This window comes from Tasmannia lanceolata, unplaced genomic scaffold (genome assembly GCF_043159265.1).
Source record: "Tasmannia lanceolata isolate RefF3 unplaced genomic scaffold, GAP_Taslan_0.1 ptg000013l, whole genome shotgun sequence".
Lineage (NCBI taxonomy): Eukaryota > Viridiplantae > Streptophyta > Magnoliopsida > Canellales > Winteraceae > Tasmannia > Tasmannia lanceolata.
The window spans coordinates 49,763,992-49,779,681 of record NW_027518690.1 but is presented as its reverse complement, the minus strand read 5'-3'; the positions used below and the strand labels follow the sequence as shown (position 1 = coordinate 49,779,681).

Here is a 15,690-nt window from a genome sequence, read left to right as displayed (position 1 = left end):
CTTATGGTTCTACAAGTCACAGTATTCAAACTAATTAAAGTTTTCATGTTATAATTTGCAGATTGAACACAGCTTTAAAGATTTTCTACTATTTTCCGATGAGAAAGGGATTGCTTTCACAGTACCTAACAGATCAATCTACGCATATATTTCAATCAATTCAAAAATCGAATTACAAAGAATTGATATATAGAATCCATCAGTTGAAAAGATTTTCGCATAGAAAATGAAGCACATAAGCCCTAAAAATATCTAGAAAATTCTAAAAAGACTAGTATTATCTTGCATCTCCTTAGGTTTCTATTCAATTTTACCCATAACTAGGTTTTATGCCGAAATTAATGTACAAAAAAAAACAGAAAAAAGACTCTGAGAAAATCAAAAGCTTATACAGATCACAGCACGGGTGAATTTAAACACAAAAATAAAGAAAAAAAATGGAAATCGAACCAGAATCGGAAAAATCTTACCAGTTCTTTCATCGGCAGAACAAAAATCTCGATTTTGACGGGAGAGATGAGGAGGAATTCGTAAAGTACGGGGGGGGGGAGAGAAGAAAGTTCCTGGATATTTCTAGGGCAAGGACTTCGAAATCCCTTGTCATGCGAGTGAATTCAGAAAGGCCAGAAATTCCAAGTCAAGGAAAAGTAAGAGAGAGAGAGAGAGAGAGAGAGAGCAGTACGAAGCCCCACCCAAAGACTTACACTGTTTAGAAAATAACAGAGACATGAGTCAACCTCCGTGGAAAAAAAAACACGTCACGGAAGAGGCCTAACTTCTATTGAGTAGTAACTTCACCGTTATAAAACCAGCCAAAAGGGTGAGATTAATAAAAAAAAACTACATAACTGATGTCGTCCAACTCTTTTATTCATTGGTTGTTACTTGTTAGGCTCTTTCGTAAGAGCCAATTTTGGGTCTTATTATGCCACGTGGACTGATTTGGATCCGCTGATCTGACCTATGGTCACTAATCTGGCCAATGACAACTCAATTGGATGATCCTAGCCCTTGATCCATTAGCCCGTTTAGGGTCCAACAAAAAAAGCTAAACCATTGATTTTCTAGTCCTTTATCCTACACTCGAGATCTCACATGGCAGAAGGCAACGTGGGGTCCCCTCATGATGTTTACAAGATCAATGGTCTCAATTACACATACATTCCCTCATGTGAAGCATTAAAAATGATTGTTAGCATTAATTCGGATGGACCCACTACCATATCTACCATGTGTATGGCGATTCTAGACCTTGATCTGAGCCATTGATTTTTTTTTTTCACGACACAATCTTCTTAATGAGATTTCCGTTCTCTCATTGTTTTTTTTTACTTTTTGTTGATTTTCCTAAACTTAATCTTTCCCCGCGTGTGTAAATAAAATGTTATTTTAAGAAGACTATTCACACAAAGATTCTCGGTTCCTTTGCGTATCAAATGTGTGCTCTTACGTCTGCATGTTATTTTGACAATTAGTCAGTGGAAAATATACGTAACCTTCAAACGACCCAAATTGGTGGCCTTACACAATCTCCACCATACATGTGGCTCAGGTATAAATTATCAAGACCATACATCAAGTGGGTCCTGATGGGGTCCGGACTCAGCACTGATGGGTCCGAACTCAGCATCCAATTGGCTGCTGGCACGTGGCCCTCACAGGACCGTTGGAAGGCCAACACCTGTCCCTACTAGGTGTGACACCTGGACCAATCAGGGACTTCCACCTGCCCTCCTTAGGTATGAGACCTGGTCCATACAGAGGCCACCACCTATCCTGGACAGGTGGCTCAGAACTACCACCTGTCCTAGACAGGTGGCTCAGGATCACTATAAATAGCCTTCACTTGTGCTAAGGTGAGGGATCTGAAAATCAAAACTCTAAGCTTTTGCTCTGACATTGCTCTGCACTCCTGCTCATACTGACTTGAGTGTCGAAGCGCCCGTCCGGAGTATCACTCCGGGTTGGTCCTCTGACCTTTTTCTTCCTTGTCTGTGCCCTTGTGCAGTGCAGGACTCCACCAGCCCTTCAGCCGTGACTTGTTAGCTCAGCCCATCCAGCCCTACCATAACCTGTTACCAATTTTAGACCTAACAGATTTGGCGCCATCCGTGGGACCCCGCAACAAAAAGCTGTTCGGAACCTCACTTAAGCAATGGTAGGAAAACATGGAAAACATGTGCCAACCTCCCGGACGACCCGGGCTACAGCCCCCTGCGAAGGAAGAAGCGAGCGATTGGCCTCGCAGATAGAGGTCGGGGCGCCAGGGGAGCGCAGTCCGACTCGCTCGGACCGTTCAGACCCTACCCCGACCCCGAGGGAGATGCGGGCCATTTTCCAAGAAATGACTGCTGTGATTGCGCAGTTCAGGAATCCGGCCACCGCACTCCAGCAGCACCCAGCCGAGGCCTCTCAGCCCGCCCAGGGGAGGGGAAGCTCCCGCAGAGAGCACACGCCCCCGCCCCGGGAGCAGACTCGTCACTCTACAAGACGAGATCACCTCTCCCGGGACAAGCATGTGCGCCCCGAGCCTCCCCTGCATCACCGGTCACGATCTCCCTCCGTACAAAGACGTGGCAGCAAGAGAGACGCCACGCACGGAGAGGGGTCGCGGCACCGGCGAAGGAGTCCGGCCAGTCAGTCCGGATCGGCTATGAGCCCGCCAGCAAGGAGAGAGAGGCCCGTCCACCGGGCTGAGGAACGAGAGGACCCGGTGCTGCGAAGGATCCAGCAGATCGACCACCGGATCGAAGAGCTCGCCAGAGAGCAGGGCCGACCTGCCTCCCGGATCTTTACAAGCGCTCAACCGTTTTCAGACAGAGTGCTCAGCACGGAGGCCCCCGCGGGCTGGAAGATGCCCCAGGTTCCGCAGTATGACGGGACCATCGACCCCGTGGACCACCTGGAGACTTTCAGGACCACAATGCTCCTCCACGGGGCGTCGGATGGATTCCTTTGCCGGGCATTCCCCACCACGTTAACCGGAGCAGCGCGGGACTGGTACTCGCGGCTTAAGCCCAGGTCCGTGGACAATTTTGATGATTTTGGGGATAACCTGGCCCGCCATTTCATGAGCAGCAGGAGACCCAGGAAGACGACCGCTTCGCTGATGGCCCTCAGGCAGGGAGATGATGAGGCCTTGAAGGTTTTCGTTGGCCGCTTTAACAGGGAAGCTCTCCAGGTCCCTAACCTGGATCCCTCCGCGGCCACGAACGCCCTTCTGGCCGGCGCTCGATCAACTGATTTCAGGCGAGCAGTGGCTCGGCACAACCCGTAGTCTCTCGCAGACCTGATGGCCGGGGCGGAGGAGTACATCTCGGTGGAGGAAACTCTCGCCGCCCTGGACTCCGCTGGCAGGAGAAGGCCCGAGGAGAAGAACCCTACCAAGCAGTGTAGGGATGATAAGTCTCAGAAGAAGGAAAGAAGCCCTCCCCGCAGGGAGAGAAGCCCTTCTCGAAAGGGGAGAAGCCCCCAAGCGAGAGAGCATTACACGCGGCTGACCGCGTCCAGAGCACAAATCCTGGCAGCCATTCGGAAAGAGGACTTCATCCGTTGGCCGGAGAGGCAGAACTCATCGACGAAGAAAAACATATCCCAGTACTACAGGTTCCACAAAGACCACAGCCACGACACCAACGCGTGCCTTCATCTGAAGGAGGAGATCGAGCAGTTAATCAGCCGTGGGTACCTTGGAAGGTACTTGAAGAATGATGACAACAAGAGTGAACGCAAGGAAAAGCCGAAGCCCAGAAGCAGAAGCCCTCGCGACGCTCAACCTCTAGGCGACCGCATTCAAGCTCCGGCCCCGGCCAGCCCCCCTCCTCAGGTACCTCAACCTCAACCTCATGGTGTTATTGCTATCATTTCAGGAGGGCCGACCGCTGGAGGAGCCTCTTCATCAGCCCGCAGGACATATGCCCGGCAGGTGAACGCCGTCCATACCTGCAGCAAGAAGGCCAGGCTAGAGAACGAGATATCCTTTTCAGATGCAGATCTCGATGGCCTGATCCTCCCGCATGATGATGCCCTGGTCATCACCATGCTGGTGGCCAACTGGGAAATGAAGAAGATCTTGGTCGACAACGGGAGTTCCGCAGACATCCTCTATTATCACGCTTTCGAGCGGATGCTGATCGGAACCGACCGCTTGAAGCCGGCCAACTCGGATCTGTTCGGGTTCCCCGGAGAAGTGGTCAAAGTCGAAGGGCAGATCGAGCTTCCAGTTCTAATCGGGGAGCCGCCCTGCCAATCCGTCGCCATGGTAAACTTCTTGGTGGTAAGGGCCAAGTCGGCCTACAATGCTATCTTGGGCCGCCCCGGCCAGAATCTCCTCCGAGCCGTTCCTTCCGCCTATCATCAGAAGATGAAGTTCAGTACACCAGGGGGAGAAGGGGAAGTCAGAGGGGACCAGCCCCAGTCGAGGCAGTGCTATGCAGCGGCGCTGAAAGGAAAGAATGCGTCCGAATCTCTGCCGATCGAGCTGTTTGATCTAAGGGATGAAGCCCAGATCACAGTAAACTAGCCGGCCGAGGACGTCATATCTGTCCCGTTGTATAGCGAAGATGACCAGAGGGTTGTTCAGATCGGCTCTGCCCTGCCAGAGGCCGCGCAGCAGGATCTTACTCAGTTCCTCAGGGCCAATGCAGATGTCTTTGCCTGGGCTCCTTCAGACATGCCCGGCATCGACCCTGCAATCAGCACCCATGAGCTCGGGGTTGATCAGACCTGCAAGCCCGTGAAGCAGAAGAGGAGGCACTTTGCACCAGAGAGGCGAAGGGCCATCAGAGAAGAGGTGGAAAGGCTTCTGAAGGCAGACTTCATTCGCGAGATCCAGTATCCGGACTGGCTCGCGAATGTTGTGATGGTGAAGAAGTCTAATGGGAAGTGGAGGACGTGCATAGATTTTACAGACCTGAACAAGGCCTGCCCGAAGGACAGCTACCCGCTCCCAAAGATTGATCAGTTCATCGACGCTACCCCAGGTCACGAGCTGTTAAGCTTCATGGACGCCTTCTCAGGATATAATCAGATCAGAATGCATGAGCCCGACATTCCGAAGACATCCTTTGTAACCGATCAGGGGACTTATTGCTATCGAGTTATGCCTTTCGGACTGAAGAACGCAGGGGCCACCTACCAGCGTCTCGTCAACAAGTTGTTCAAAGAGCAAATCGGCCGCAATATGGAAGTCTACGTGGACGATATGCTGGTCAAGAGCAGAGCTGCCTGTAATCATGTTGCCGACCTCGAAGAAGCATTTCAAGTCTTGAGGGAGCACAACATGAAGCTCAATCCGACCAAGTGTACGTTCGGCGTCGGAGCGGGCAAGTTTCTGGGCTTCATGGTAAGCCAGAGAGGGATAGAAGCAAATCCTGAGAAAATCAAGGCGGTGATGGAGCTGACTCCGCCCAGAACTATTAGAGAAGTACAGCGCCTGACCGGACTAGTAGCTGCCCTGGGGCGGTTCATCTCTAAGTCCGCAGAAAGATGTCTTCCGTTCTTCAACGCAGTCAAGGGTATAAAAACCGCGCCCTGGACTCCGGAGTGCCAAGCGGCGTTTGAGGAGCTGAAGCAGTACTTGTCCTCTCCACCGTTACTTTCGAAGCCAGAGCCAGGAGAAGAGCTGATTCTGTATCTCTCAGCGGGACCTTTGGCAGTCGCAGCAGTACTGATCAGAGAGGAGTACCACCAGCAAAAGCCAATCTACTATGTCAGTAAGGTCCTCCATGATGCAGAGACAAGATATCAGCGGGTCGAGAAGCTCGTATACGCCCTCGTTATGGCGGCCAGAAAATTAAGGCCGTATTTCCAGGCGCATACGATCAAAGTCCTGACAGGACAGCCCCTGAGGCAGATCCTCCACCGCCCAGACACTTCAGGTCGTCTTGTGAAGTGGGCCGTAGAGCTCAGCGAGTTTGACATCAGATATCTGCCCAGGCAGCCAATCAAAGCCCAGGTTCTCGCGGATTTCATAGCTGAATGTACCATGCCAGATTCAGACCCAGGGTCAGAAGCAGCGCTTCCTACAGCAGCAGAGCCGGCTATATCCGAGCAGCAGGTCGAAGCCGAAGCGGTTCCGCTTACAGGGCCCGAGGATGCACCTCCTCCGACCAGTCCGCTTCCGTGTTCTGAAGAGCCGCTCTGGGAGGTGTATGTTGACGGATCCTCAAATAAAGGTGGCAGCGGTGCCGGGCTAGTCCTCACAGGGCCAGATGATTTCGTCCTGAATTATGCCTTGAGGTTTGGATTCCGTGCGTCAAACAATGAGGCAGAGTACGAAGCGCTCATCGCCGGAATGAACCTCGCCGCTCAGGCCCGCGCTCAGAAACTGAGAGCGTACTGTGATTCGCAGCTAGTCGTATGTCAGATTCAAGGAGTATATGAGGCCCGTGAAGAGCGAATGATCAAATATCTGCAAAGGGTCCGTGTCCTGGCCGGCAAGTTCGAAAGTTTTGAGCTCATCAGAGTCCCCCGGGCTGAAAATACAAAGGCTGATGTGCTCTCAAAGCTAGCGGCTTCAGGCTACACCGCTCTCAAAGAAATCCGTATGGAGTTCCTAAAGACCTCCAGTATTGATGACCGGCCCGTCGTAGTAATGCAGATCATCAGATATTTGCGCAGCGGAGAACTCCCAGGGGAGAAAAAAGAGGCCTGGAAAGTCGTACAGCGGGCAGCAAGGTTTTCATTTGACGGCGAGACTCTGTACAAGAGATCTTACACCCTCCCGTACTTGAAGTGTCTCCGGCCAACCGACGCCCTGTATGCCCTGCGAGAGACCCATGAGGGGATTTGAGGAGAACATCTTGGGGGCAAGGCCCTGGCCATCAAAGTCCTTCTAAGAGGCCTGTACTGGCCTACATTGAGACAAGATGCACTGAGCCTTGTGAAGAAGTGCGAGAAGTGTCAGAAATTTTCTCCCACCGTTCACCAGCCTGCCGTGCCAATGGCTCCGATCATCAGCCCTCTCCCTTTTGCTATCTGGGGAATGGACATCTTAGGTCCTTTTCCGCCGGCCTCCGGAGGCCGCGAGTTCGTCGTTGTCGCCATCGACTACTTTACGAAGTGGGTAGAAGCTGAACCCCTGGCCAAGATCACCGAGCAGAACGTCCAGAACTTTTTCTGGAAATCAGTGGTGTGCAGATTCGGGATACCCCGGGTCCTCATAACGGACAATGGCAAACAGTTCGACTCGAGGAATTTCAGAAAGTTTTGTGCGGATCTGAAGATTGAGCAAAGGTTCACTTCCGTAGCCCACCCCCAGACGAATGGGCAGACCGAAGTGACGAACATGACTCTGCTGCAGGGAATAAAGAAGAGACTGGATGATAAGGCCGGACACTGGGCTGACGAGCTGTACCATGTGCTCTGGGCATATCGGACTACCCCACACACTGCAACGGGTGAGTCGCCTTTCAATCTCTCCTTCGGAACAGAGGCTGTGATCCCGGTTGACATCGGCGTTCCTTCCCCAAGAATTGTTCACTTCAATGAACAGCTTAATGGGGACGGGCTCCGTGCCAACCTCGACTTGCTTGAAGAGGTCCGTGACGAGTCACAGATCAGGGCCGCAGTGTATAAGCAAAAGGTGTCTAGATACCATGACACGAAGATCCGACCAAGGGAGTTCCGCACAGGCGACCTAGTTTTGAGGAAAGCGGCCGTCTCCCAGCCGAGAAGGGTGAGCAAACTCTCCCCGACTTGGGAAGGGCCGTATCGAATCAAAGAGGTCATCCGTCCAGGAAGCTACCGCCTAGATACACTTGACGAGCAGCTGCTACCGCATGCCTGGAATTCCAGAAATCTTCGAATATATTATCAATAGTCTTTTCCTTTGCCTTTGAAGGCCTGTAAAGAATCTCTGTAATGAAATTTCAAAAAAGAAATAAAGTGGAGTTATCACTAAACTGTGTCCCTCACTTTTGAGTCACTAATATATGCCAACTCCTCCAGTCAAAGACTCTAAGTGTTTGCAGACTTAGCTCTTATTCTAAGTGTTTGCAGACTTAGAGAACAGCAGTGGAGCACTCCGGCGCGTCCAATTTGGTGTGGAGACCAGTTCCGACCACATGGACCCGCCCTAGTGAAAACCACCTCAAGAAGACCTGCCCGGCCTAGCCGTCTACATCCGAAGCCGGCCAGGATATGGCGCAACCGCTAAACGCCAAAACACCTGTCCGGCCTAGCCGTCTACAGCCTTTGCCGGACAGGATGCGGCGCAAACGCCAGGCGCCAAAAAGACTCTAAGTGTTTGCAGACTTAGCTCTTATTCTAAGTGTTTGCAGACTTAGAGAACAGCAGTGGAGCACTCTGGCGCGTCCAATTTGGTGTGGAGACCAGTTTCGACCACATGGACCCGCCCTAGTGAAAACCACCTCAAAAGACCTGCCCGGCCTAGCCGTCTACATCCGAAGCCGGCCAGGATATGGCGCAACCGCTAAACGCCAAAACACATGTCCGGCCTAGCCGTCTACAGCCTTTGCCGGACAGGATGCGGCGCAAACGCCAGGCGCCAAAAAGACTCTAAGTGTTTGCAGACTTAGCTCTTATTCTAAGTGTTTGCAGACTTAGAGAACAGCAGTGGAGCACTCCGGCGCGTCCAATTTGGTGTGGAGACCAGTTTCGACCACATGGACCCGCCCTAGTGAAAACCACCTCAAAAGACCTGCCCGGCCTAGCCGTCTACATCCGAAGCCGGCCAGGATATGGCGCAACCGCTAAACGCCAAAACACCTGTCCGGCCTAGCCGTCTACAGCCTTTGCCGGACAGGATGCGGCGCAAACGCCAGGCGCCAAAAAGACTCTAAGTGTTTGCAGACTTAGCTCTTATTCTAAGTGTTTGCAGACTTAGAGAACAGCAGTGGAGCACTCCGGCGCGTCCGATTTGGTGTGGAGACCAGTTCTGACCACATGAACCCGCCCTAGTGAAAACCTCCTCAAAGACCTGCCCGGCCTAGCCTTCTACATCCGAAGCCGGCCAGGATATGGCGCAACCGCTAAACGCCAAAACACCTGTCCGGCCTAGCCGTCTACAGCCTTTGCCGGACAGGATGCGGCGCAAACGCCAGACGCCAAAAAGACTAAGTATTTGCAAACTCGGAGACAGAAGTGGATCAGTCCGGCTCGGCAGAGAAATGAGGAAGAAGCACAGACAACATACGTACAAAAACAAGACAGCCGTACACACAGTTAGACAAAAATTGAATTTGTATTCGTATTACAAAAGTGCTCTTTTCGCCGAGCTGGCTTACAAAGATTGAGCCTCTTAGGCCCTTACAAAAATTTACAAAAATAAGAACAGGAGTTCTGCCCGGTCACTCAGGCCTCCCTGTCGGCCACCTCGTCGGTGACCATCTCTGCAATAAGGGCCGCATCCTGGCCGGCCTCGGCGGTTGGAGGGGTGACCTCGGAAGCCAGAGCGACTTCCTGTTCTACTTCGTTGGGCTGGGAGGAGCCCACTTCACCTTCCTCCTCCTCGTCCTCTTCATCCTCTGGAGGTGCGTACGGGACGTCCAGTCCGTCCAGAGAGATGTCGGGGTAAGCCTTCTTAACCTGCTCAGAGCAGAGGAGGAACCCCGCCTTATAGGCTTGGAGGCCCAGGTTGAAGAACTGTGTGTCCTTCCTCTCTTCGGCCTCCCGTACTGCCACTTTTACGGCAGCCTCGACAGTTGCCTTTTCCCTCTGGTCGGCTCTCTCCCTCGCAGTGAGGAGATCCTGCACGGCTTGGTTCTTGACCCTCTGCACCTCGTCCTTGAGACTGTTGCATTCGGCCTCTTTGACCTGGACGATTTCACTAAGTCCGTCCTTGTCCCTCTAGAGCTCACCCTTCTCGGACTGTATCTGTGTGAGTGTGTCAGAGAAGAGATAAATCTTCTTTGCCATGTCTCTTGAGTATACTTGGAGCTGATAGAGGGCGGAGGCGATCGCCTCTGCGCAGGTCTCCGGTGCCTCTTTCTCGACTTCTCGTCGGTCACTCGGGAGGACGCCCTGGAACATCAGTTCTGTGGCCACCCGGCTATCACCCAGGCCGGTGTCCGTCTTTTGCACCGCCCAGTTTGGGCGAAAAACATTATCAGCCCTCGCCGCCGTGGCGGCGGGGATACCCAGCACTGGCCCGCTGTGCCGGGGCTCTGCCTCCCGTGCAGACCTGAGCTCTGCCCGGTGAGGCTTGGCCGGCTCGGCTTGAATGCGAGCTTGTGAGTCGCCCGGCTACTTTTGAGGGGATTAGCCAGCGCGACCATCGCCGGGGTTGACTCCGGCACCTTCCTTTTCTTGCCCTTAGGTTGGGGCTGCTCATGCGTTGGGGACGATTGGGAGCTCTGCCTTATTCTGTCCATCATGGACATCTGCTTCACCATTTCTGAACGTAAAAAACAGAACAGAGTTAGAACTACAAAGAAAAAGGGGGGGGGGGGGCGAAGGAGTCAGAGGAAAAGAAAGGAATAGTTCAAAATATAAGAGCTGGCCTAAGAACATTTACGTACGTGCCGGCGTCGCACGGCTGACACCGAACTCCACCAGGACGGCCTCCTCGGAGAATTCTGAGCAGTTTGTTTGGCCGCGCTTCAGCTCTTCTTTGATCAAAATAAAGGTCATGTAGTCGTAGCCTTTGAGGACCGGCTTTCGACTAAGACTCTTGGTGTCCGGCGTTCTCCACTCCAACGAGAACGGCCATTTGGAGCTCTGCTCGGTGTCCCAAGCATAGAAAAACATGTTCTTCCATGTGTGAATGGAAGTAGGTATGCCAGTGATCATTTTCACCTCGGGCCGTTGGCTGATGTAGATCCAACCGCCGTCCTTATGCCTCTTCAGATGCGCACACATTCTGAAGACGGGCAGGGTGGGGTTCCTACGGACCCGGACTCCCAAGAGGTGCAGGAAGCCGACTAGCTTCCTCCAAGAGTTCGGCACGACCTGTGTGATCGCCAGCCCGTAATAATTCAGCACCTCAACAAAAAATGGATGCAAGGGAAGTCTGAGCCCGGCCCGTAAGGCTTCTTCGTATAGGCATAGATCTGCACTATCGTTGCTGGCCCGGTCCCCTTCAACGGCCGCCCTCAAAAGGTACCGGTCAGGAATACAGTATTTCCCCCGGATGGCCTGAAGTTTGCCCGGGCCTAGATGATTCACCTCGTACAGAGCCCCAACGTTGTACTGCGGGTTGGCCTCCATCCGTGCCTCTGCTATTACCTCTACGGGTGCGCGCGGCAAGCGAGGAACTTCAATATGTTCTTTGTCGTCGCTGGTTTCTACCCGGTGCGGTCCGTCCCCACGGACCGGGATTGTGTCTAAGTCCACAATCTCTTCCTCTCCGCTCTCCTCGTCCACTACAATTATTACCTCCTCGTCCTCAACACCAGCCTCCGCAGGAGAGGCCGGCCCCGTCCTCTCCGACGCCCCGGACCCACTACTACTACTAGTCAAGCCAGACTCCTTTGAGCCGGAGTCCGACTCGGAACTGGTGCTAGACATTAAAAAGGAACAAAAGAAAAGCTAAAAGAAATTACCGAACTGAGGTGCTGACTGAAGATCTCCGGGCTCACTGATCCGAGGCGGGCAGAAAATCGACTAGCCGAGCAGCAGAGAAGGAGAGGAGAATGTAAAAAGTGAAAAATGACGAGTAAAAACTCTGGTATATATAGGCTTGGAAGAGCGGGAAAATCCCCGCCCTTTTCCCACCAGCCGGAGTGCGCCACGTCACCTACCGCATTAAATGTGCCGCTCCGCATTAAATGCAAGGTACAAGTTCCAAAGCGCTAAGAGATGACGCCTCGAAGACAAAATATCAGTCCGGCCTGGCCGTTCAACGCCTTAACCGAAGCCGGACAGGATATGGCGCAATCGCAACACGCCAAAATACCTGCCCGACTTTGCCGCCCAGAAGGCTTAGCCGGACAGGACATGGCGCTTTCGCTGGAAGCCAACATATCTGTCCGGCCTGGCCGTTCAACGCCGAAGCCGGACAGGATATGGCGCAATCGCAACACGCCAAAATACCTGCCCGACTTTGCCGCCCAGAAGGCTTAGCCGGACAGGACATGGCGCGTTCGCTGGAAGCCAACATATCTGTCCGGCCTGGCCGTTCAACGCCGAAGCCGGACAGGATATGGCGCAATCGCAACGCGACAAAATATCTGTCCGGCTTTGCCGCCCAGAAGGCTTAGCCGGACAGGACATGGCGCGTTCGCTGGAAGCCAACATATCTGTCAGGCCTGGCCGTTCAACGCCGAAGCCGGACAGGATATGACACAATCGCTACGCGACAAAACACCTGCCCGGACCAGCCGCCCAGAAGGCTTTGCCGGGAAGGATATGATCCGTCCGCTAGGCAACAGAGAACCTGTCCGGCCTAGCCATCCCGTCCAGGGATCTGCCCGGCCACGACGCCCAGAGAGTTTTGCCGGCCAGACTTCTGGTTCAAATTTTGATTAGACTGGGTTGCACAGGGGCTCCTGCCCGGCCGTGCTCCTTTAGGCCAAGCCACAAGGCCGGACCAGGCCGCCCAGAGGCCCCTGGCCACTGCAGTTCTTCTGGCCCCCACACGAGGCCGGCCTCAGCTGCCCAGAGGCCTCAAGGCCGGCCATATGCTGTTTTAACCCTCTCTTTGCTTCCCCTGGCCGCTGTCACGACTCGGAGAACCAGGGGGCAACTGATGGGGTCCGGACTCAGCACTGATGGGTCCGAACTCAGCATCCAATTGGCTGCTGGCACGTGGCCCTCACAGGACCGTTGGAAGGCCAACACCTGTCCCTACTAGGTGTGACACCTGGACCAATCAGGGACTTCCACCTGCCCTCCTTAGGTATGAGACCTGGTCCATACAGAGGCCACCACCTGTCCTGGACAGGTGGCTCAGAACTACCACCTGTCCTAGACAGGTGGCTCAGAATCACTATAAATAGCCTTCACTTGTGCTAAGGTGAGGGATCTGAAAATCAAAACTCTAAGCTTTTGCTCTGACATTGCTCTGCACTCCTGCTCATACTGACTTGAGTGTCGAAGCGCCCGTCCGGAGTATCACTCCGGGTTGGTCCTCTGACCCTTTTTCTTCCTTGTCTGTGCCCTTGTGCAGTGCAGGACTCCACCAGCCCTTCAGCCGTGACTTGTTAGCTCAGCCCATCCAGCCCTACCATAACCTGTTACCAATTTTAGACCTAACAGGTCCTATTGAGGTAGGATGATCCAAACCCTCCAATTTGTTCAGGTTTAAAATGGAAGGCAGGTTTAGGGTAGGTTTTAAGCAAGGAGAAGTTGAGAACATTCAAAGACGGAGAGAACCCTTTTCTTCAGGTCATGGCGTCTGTTTCTTCCACCCCCAAAACCCTAGAAAACCAACCCATGCAAACTCAAACTCTCCTGAAATCAAAACCCTAGAAAAGACTACAGAAAATCAAACCTCCGGGGATGAAGACAACAAGGGCGGGTGTAAGTTCTGTGATTTTATGAAAGGACGGGGGGTGCAAGGCTCAATTCACTTCTTGGGAGGAATGCGTTCAAGATGCAGAGAAGAACAAGGAAGACAGCAATGACAAGTGTTTAGAGGAGAGTACATCGCTTTTTAAAGTGTTTGTTGAAGCATGGGGACTATTACGACTTTACGAGACCTTTCTCCTTCGGGTCAAGAAAACCCTGGAGGACATGGAGGTGCGGGGATTGGATCGAGAAGCGATATCTGAGGTTAAAACAATGGAGAATTGATCAGGTGCAATCATAGTAGTACTAGGATGGGTGACCTCTTAGCAAAGTCCTGTATTGCACCCATGTCTAAAGTAATGGAGAATTTATGGCTTTTTTTTCTTTTTTTTAAAGCTTTTATTCGGTTCCGCTTTTTGGGATATGAGAGAATAAATGATAAGAATTTTTTTTTTGGCCAAATAAATTATTTCCTTCTTTAATAAATCTACCAAGGCTATACTCATAGTGATCCTCCTATTCAGCTACTTCAACCATTTCCGAACACCTTATATCATTCTCAGGGCATAAGATGGTTCAATCATCCATGGAAGATTCCTCCCTCTTTGTTGAAGATAAGAGTACATAGAACCCATATTCAATCTTACCATGAGGGTAGACCTGGCAAACGGGTGGGTCGGGCCGGGTCAACCCGCGGGTGATGCGGGTGCGGGTCACACAGGTCGGGTCAAGAGATGACCCACATTTTTGCGGGTCAGAATTTTGGTGACCCGCGCGGCCCGCGGGTGGGCCGGGTCAACCCGCGGGTCACCCGCAAATTCAAACAGTTGTTTATTTTGGAAAATGTTATCACTTGATTTTGATGAGGGGGGTATGGCCGGCACCGTGGGATGATCCAAACCGTCCATTCGATGGCCCACAGCCTAAATAGGTTGTGCCCCAAAAATCATTTCAATAGGTTGATCCTAACCCTCCGATCTATAGAGGGTTAGGATCAAGTGATCAACCCTCTAACATTCAAATCGGAGGGTTGCGATCAACCTATGGTGCTAGCCACAACCTATTTATATTCTATGGTGCCAGCCATAACCTATTTAGGCATCAAACCCTTAAAAAATAGATTAGCATGAAGCCATCTAACTAGATTAGCATAACAAAATCACCACCCTTAAAAAAGCCAAGTGACTTGCGGGTGCCCGCGGGTTGACCCGACCCGACCGGTGTTTTTGCGGGTTGGGTCACCCGCGGGTTAGTTTTGACGGGTCACCAAAACTCAGACCCGTGCTCGCAAATTTGCGGGTGGGTCGGGTCGACCCGCGGGCACGGGTTGCTTTTGCCAGGTCTAATGAGCGGTTTGTATCCATTGGGCAAATATGGGTTCGATCAAGATTTGTTTCCCCTTTAAATAAGAGACCTCCAGCTTTTCGTGATTGCATTGCAGCGGTCTTCCTTTTTTTTAATCTTGGGGGACATAGAGAGCTTCTATTTTGTTATAAAAAAGACTAATTATATTTCCTGCCCAGGCTTAGGGGAATTTTGGCACTCTTTTAAATGGAAAGCAGGACTATGGCGGTACGATTATAAAACTCTCACTCCTTTTCAGAATTTTTATAAGGACCAATTACCAATCGGGGACAAACATTAGGTAGAATTATCAACTAGACCCAGGCTTTTCAGAAATTACCAATGGGGGACAAAATCTGTCTTGTCAGTAAAAGCTGGACGAAAATACCCTTTGGCATATAAAACACGTTTTGACTTTGAAAGGGGGTTTTCAAGTCTCTACGATTGGGGTTATTAGTTATCAAAATGGGGTTACCAATTTCAGAATGGGCTTATCAAGTCCCTGAAAATTGGCCGAGAGTTCTTGAGTTTTGGAAGAGAGTTTTCAAGTCTTTAAGAATGGGGTTATCTAGTATAAAAAATGGGGTTACTAATTTCCGAATGGGGTATTCAAGTCCTTGAAAATTGGCCAAGGATACTAGAGTTTTGGAAGGGGGTTTTCAAGTCTCTGGGATTGGGGTTATCTAGTATAAAAATGGGGTTACCAATTTCTGAATGGACTTATCAAGTCCTTGAAAATTGGCTGAGGGTACTGGAGTTTTGGAATGGGGTTTTCAAATCTCTAGGATTGGGGTTATCAAGTATCAAAATGGGGTTACCAATTTTCGAATGGGCATATCAAGTCCCTAAAAATTGGCAGAGGGCACTAGAGTTTTGGAAAGGGGTTTTCAAGGGACTTGATAAGCCCATTCTGAAATTGGTAACCTCATTTTGATA

General features: G+C 51.7%; 3 protein-coding genes across 5 annotated transcripts in view; 2 read left to right on the top strand and 1 right to left on the bottom strand.

Annotated features, from left to right (window-relative positions):
• CNGC1 (cyclic nucleotide gated channel 1) overlaps positions 1 to 651 on the bottom strand; it is a 34,979-nt gene extending 34,328 nt beyond the window's left edge. For all 3 annotated transcript variants that reach the window (XM_077395159.1, XM_077395160.1, XM_077395158.1), the window contains exon 1: positions 471 to 651. The gene's annotated coding sequence lies outside the window, so the exon portion shown is untranslated. The remainder of the gene's footprint in view (positions 1 to 470) is intronic.
• Positions 652 to 4,126: 3,475 nt separating this feature from the next.
• LOC143891357 (uncharacterized) lies at positions 4,127 to 4,522 on the top strand. The gene has a single exon (XM_077395943.1). It carries the CDS (start codon positions 4,127 to 4,129, stop codon positions 4,520 to 4,522), a length of 396 nt encoding a protein of 131 aa, XP_077252058.1.
• Positions 4,523 to 5,779: 1,257 nt separating this feature from the next.
• LOC143891356 (uncharacterized) lies at positions 5,780 to 6,793 on the top strand. Its single transcript, XM_077395942.1, has 2 exons — positions 5,780 to 6,268; positions 6,368 to 6,793. Exons 1-2 carry the CDS (start codon positions 5,780 to 5,782, stop codon positions 6,791 to 6,793), a joined length of 915 nt encoding a protein of 304 aa, XP_077252057.1.
• Positions 6,794 to 15,690: the final 8,897 nt, after the last annotated feature.

Coding starts and splice junctions, on each gene's coding strand:
- LOC143891357 (XM_077395943.1), top strand. CDS start 4,127: ATGCTGATCGGAACCGACCGCTTGAAGCCGGCCAACTCGGATCTGTTC.
- LOC143891356 (XM_077395942.1), top strand. CDS start 5,780: ATGGCGGCCAGAAAATTAAGGCCGTATTTCCAGGCGCATACGATCAAA. Junction 6,269..6,367: donor TCCGTGCGTCAAACAATGAG/GCAGAGTACGAA, acceptor GTCGTATGTCAG/ATTCAAGGAGTATATGAGGC.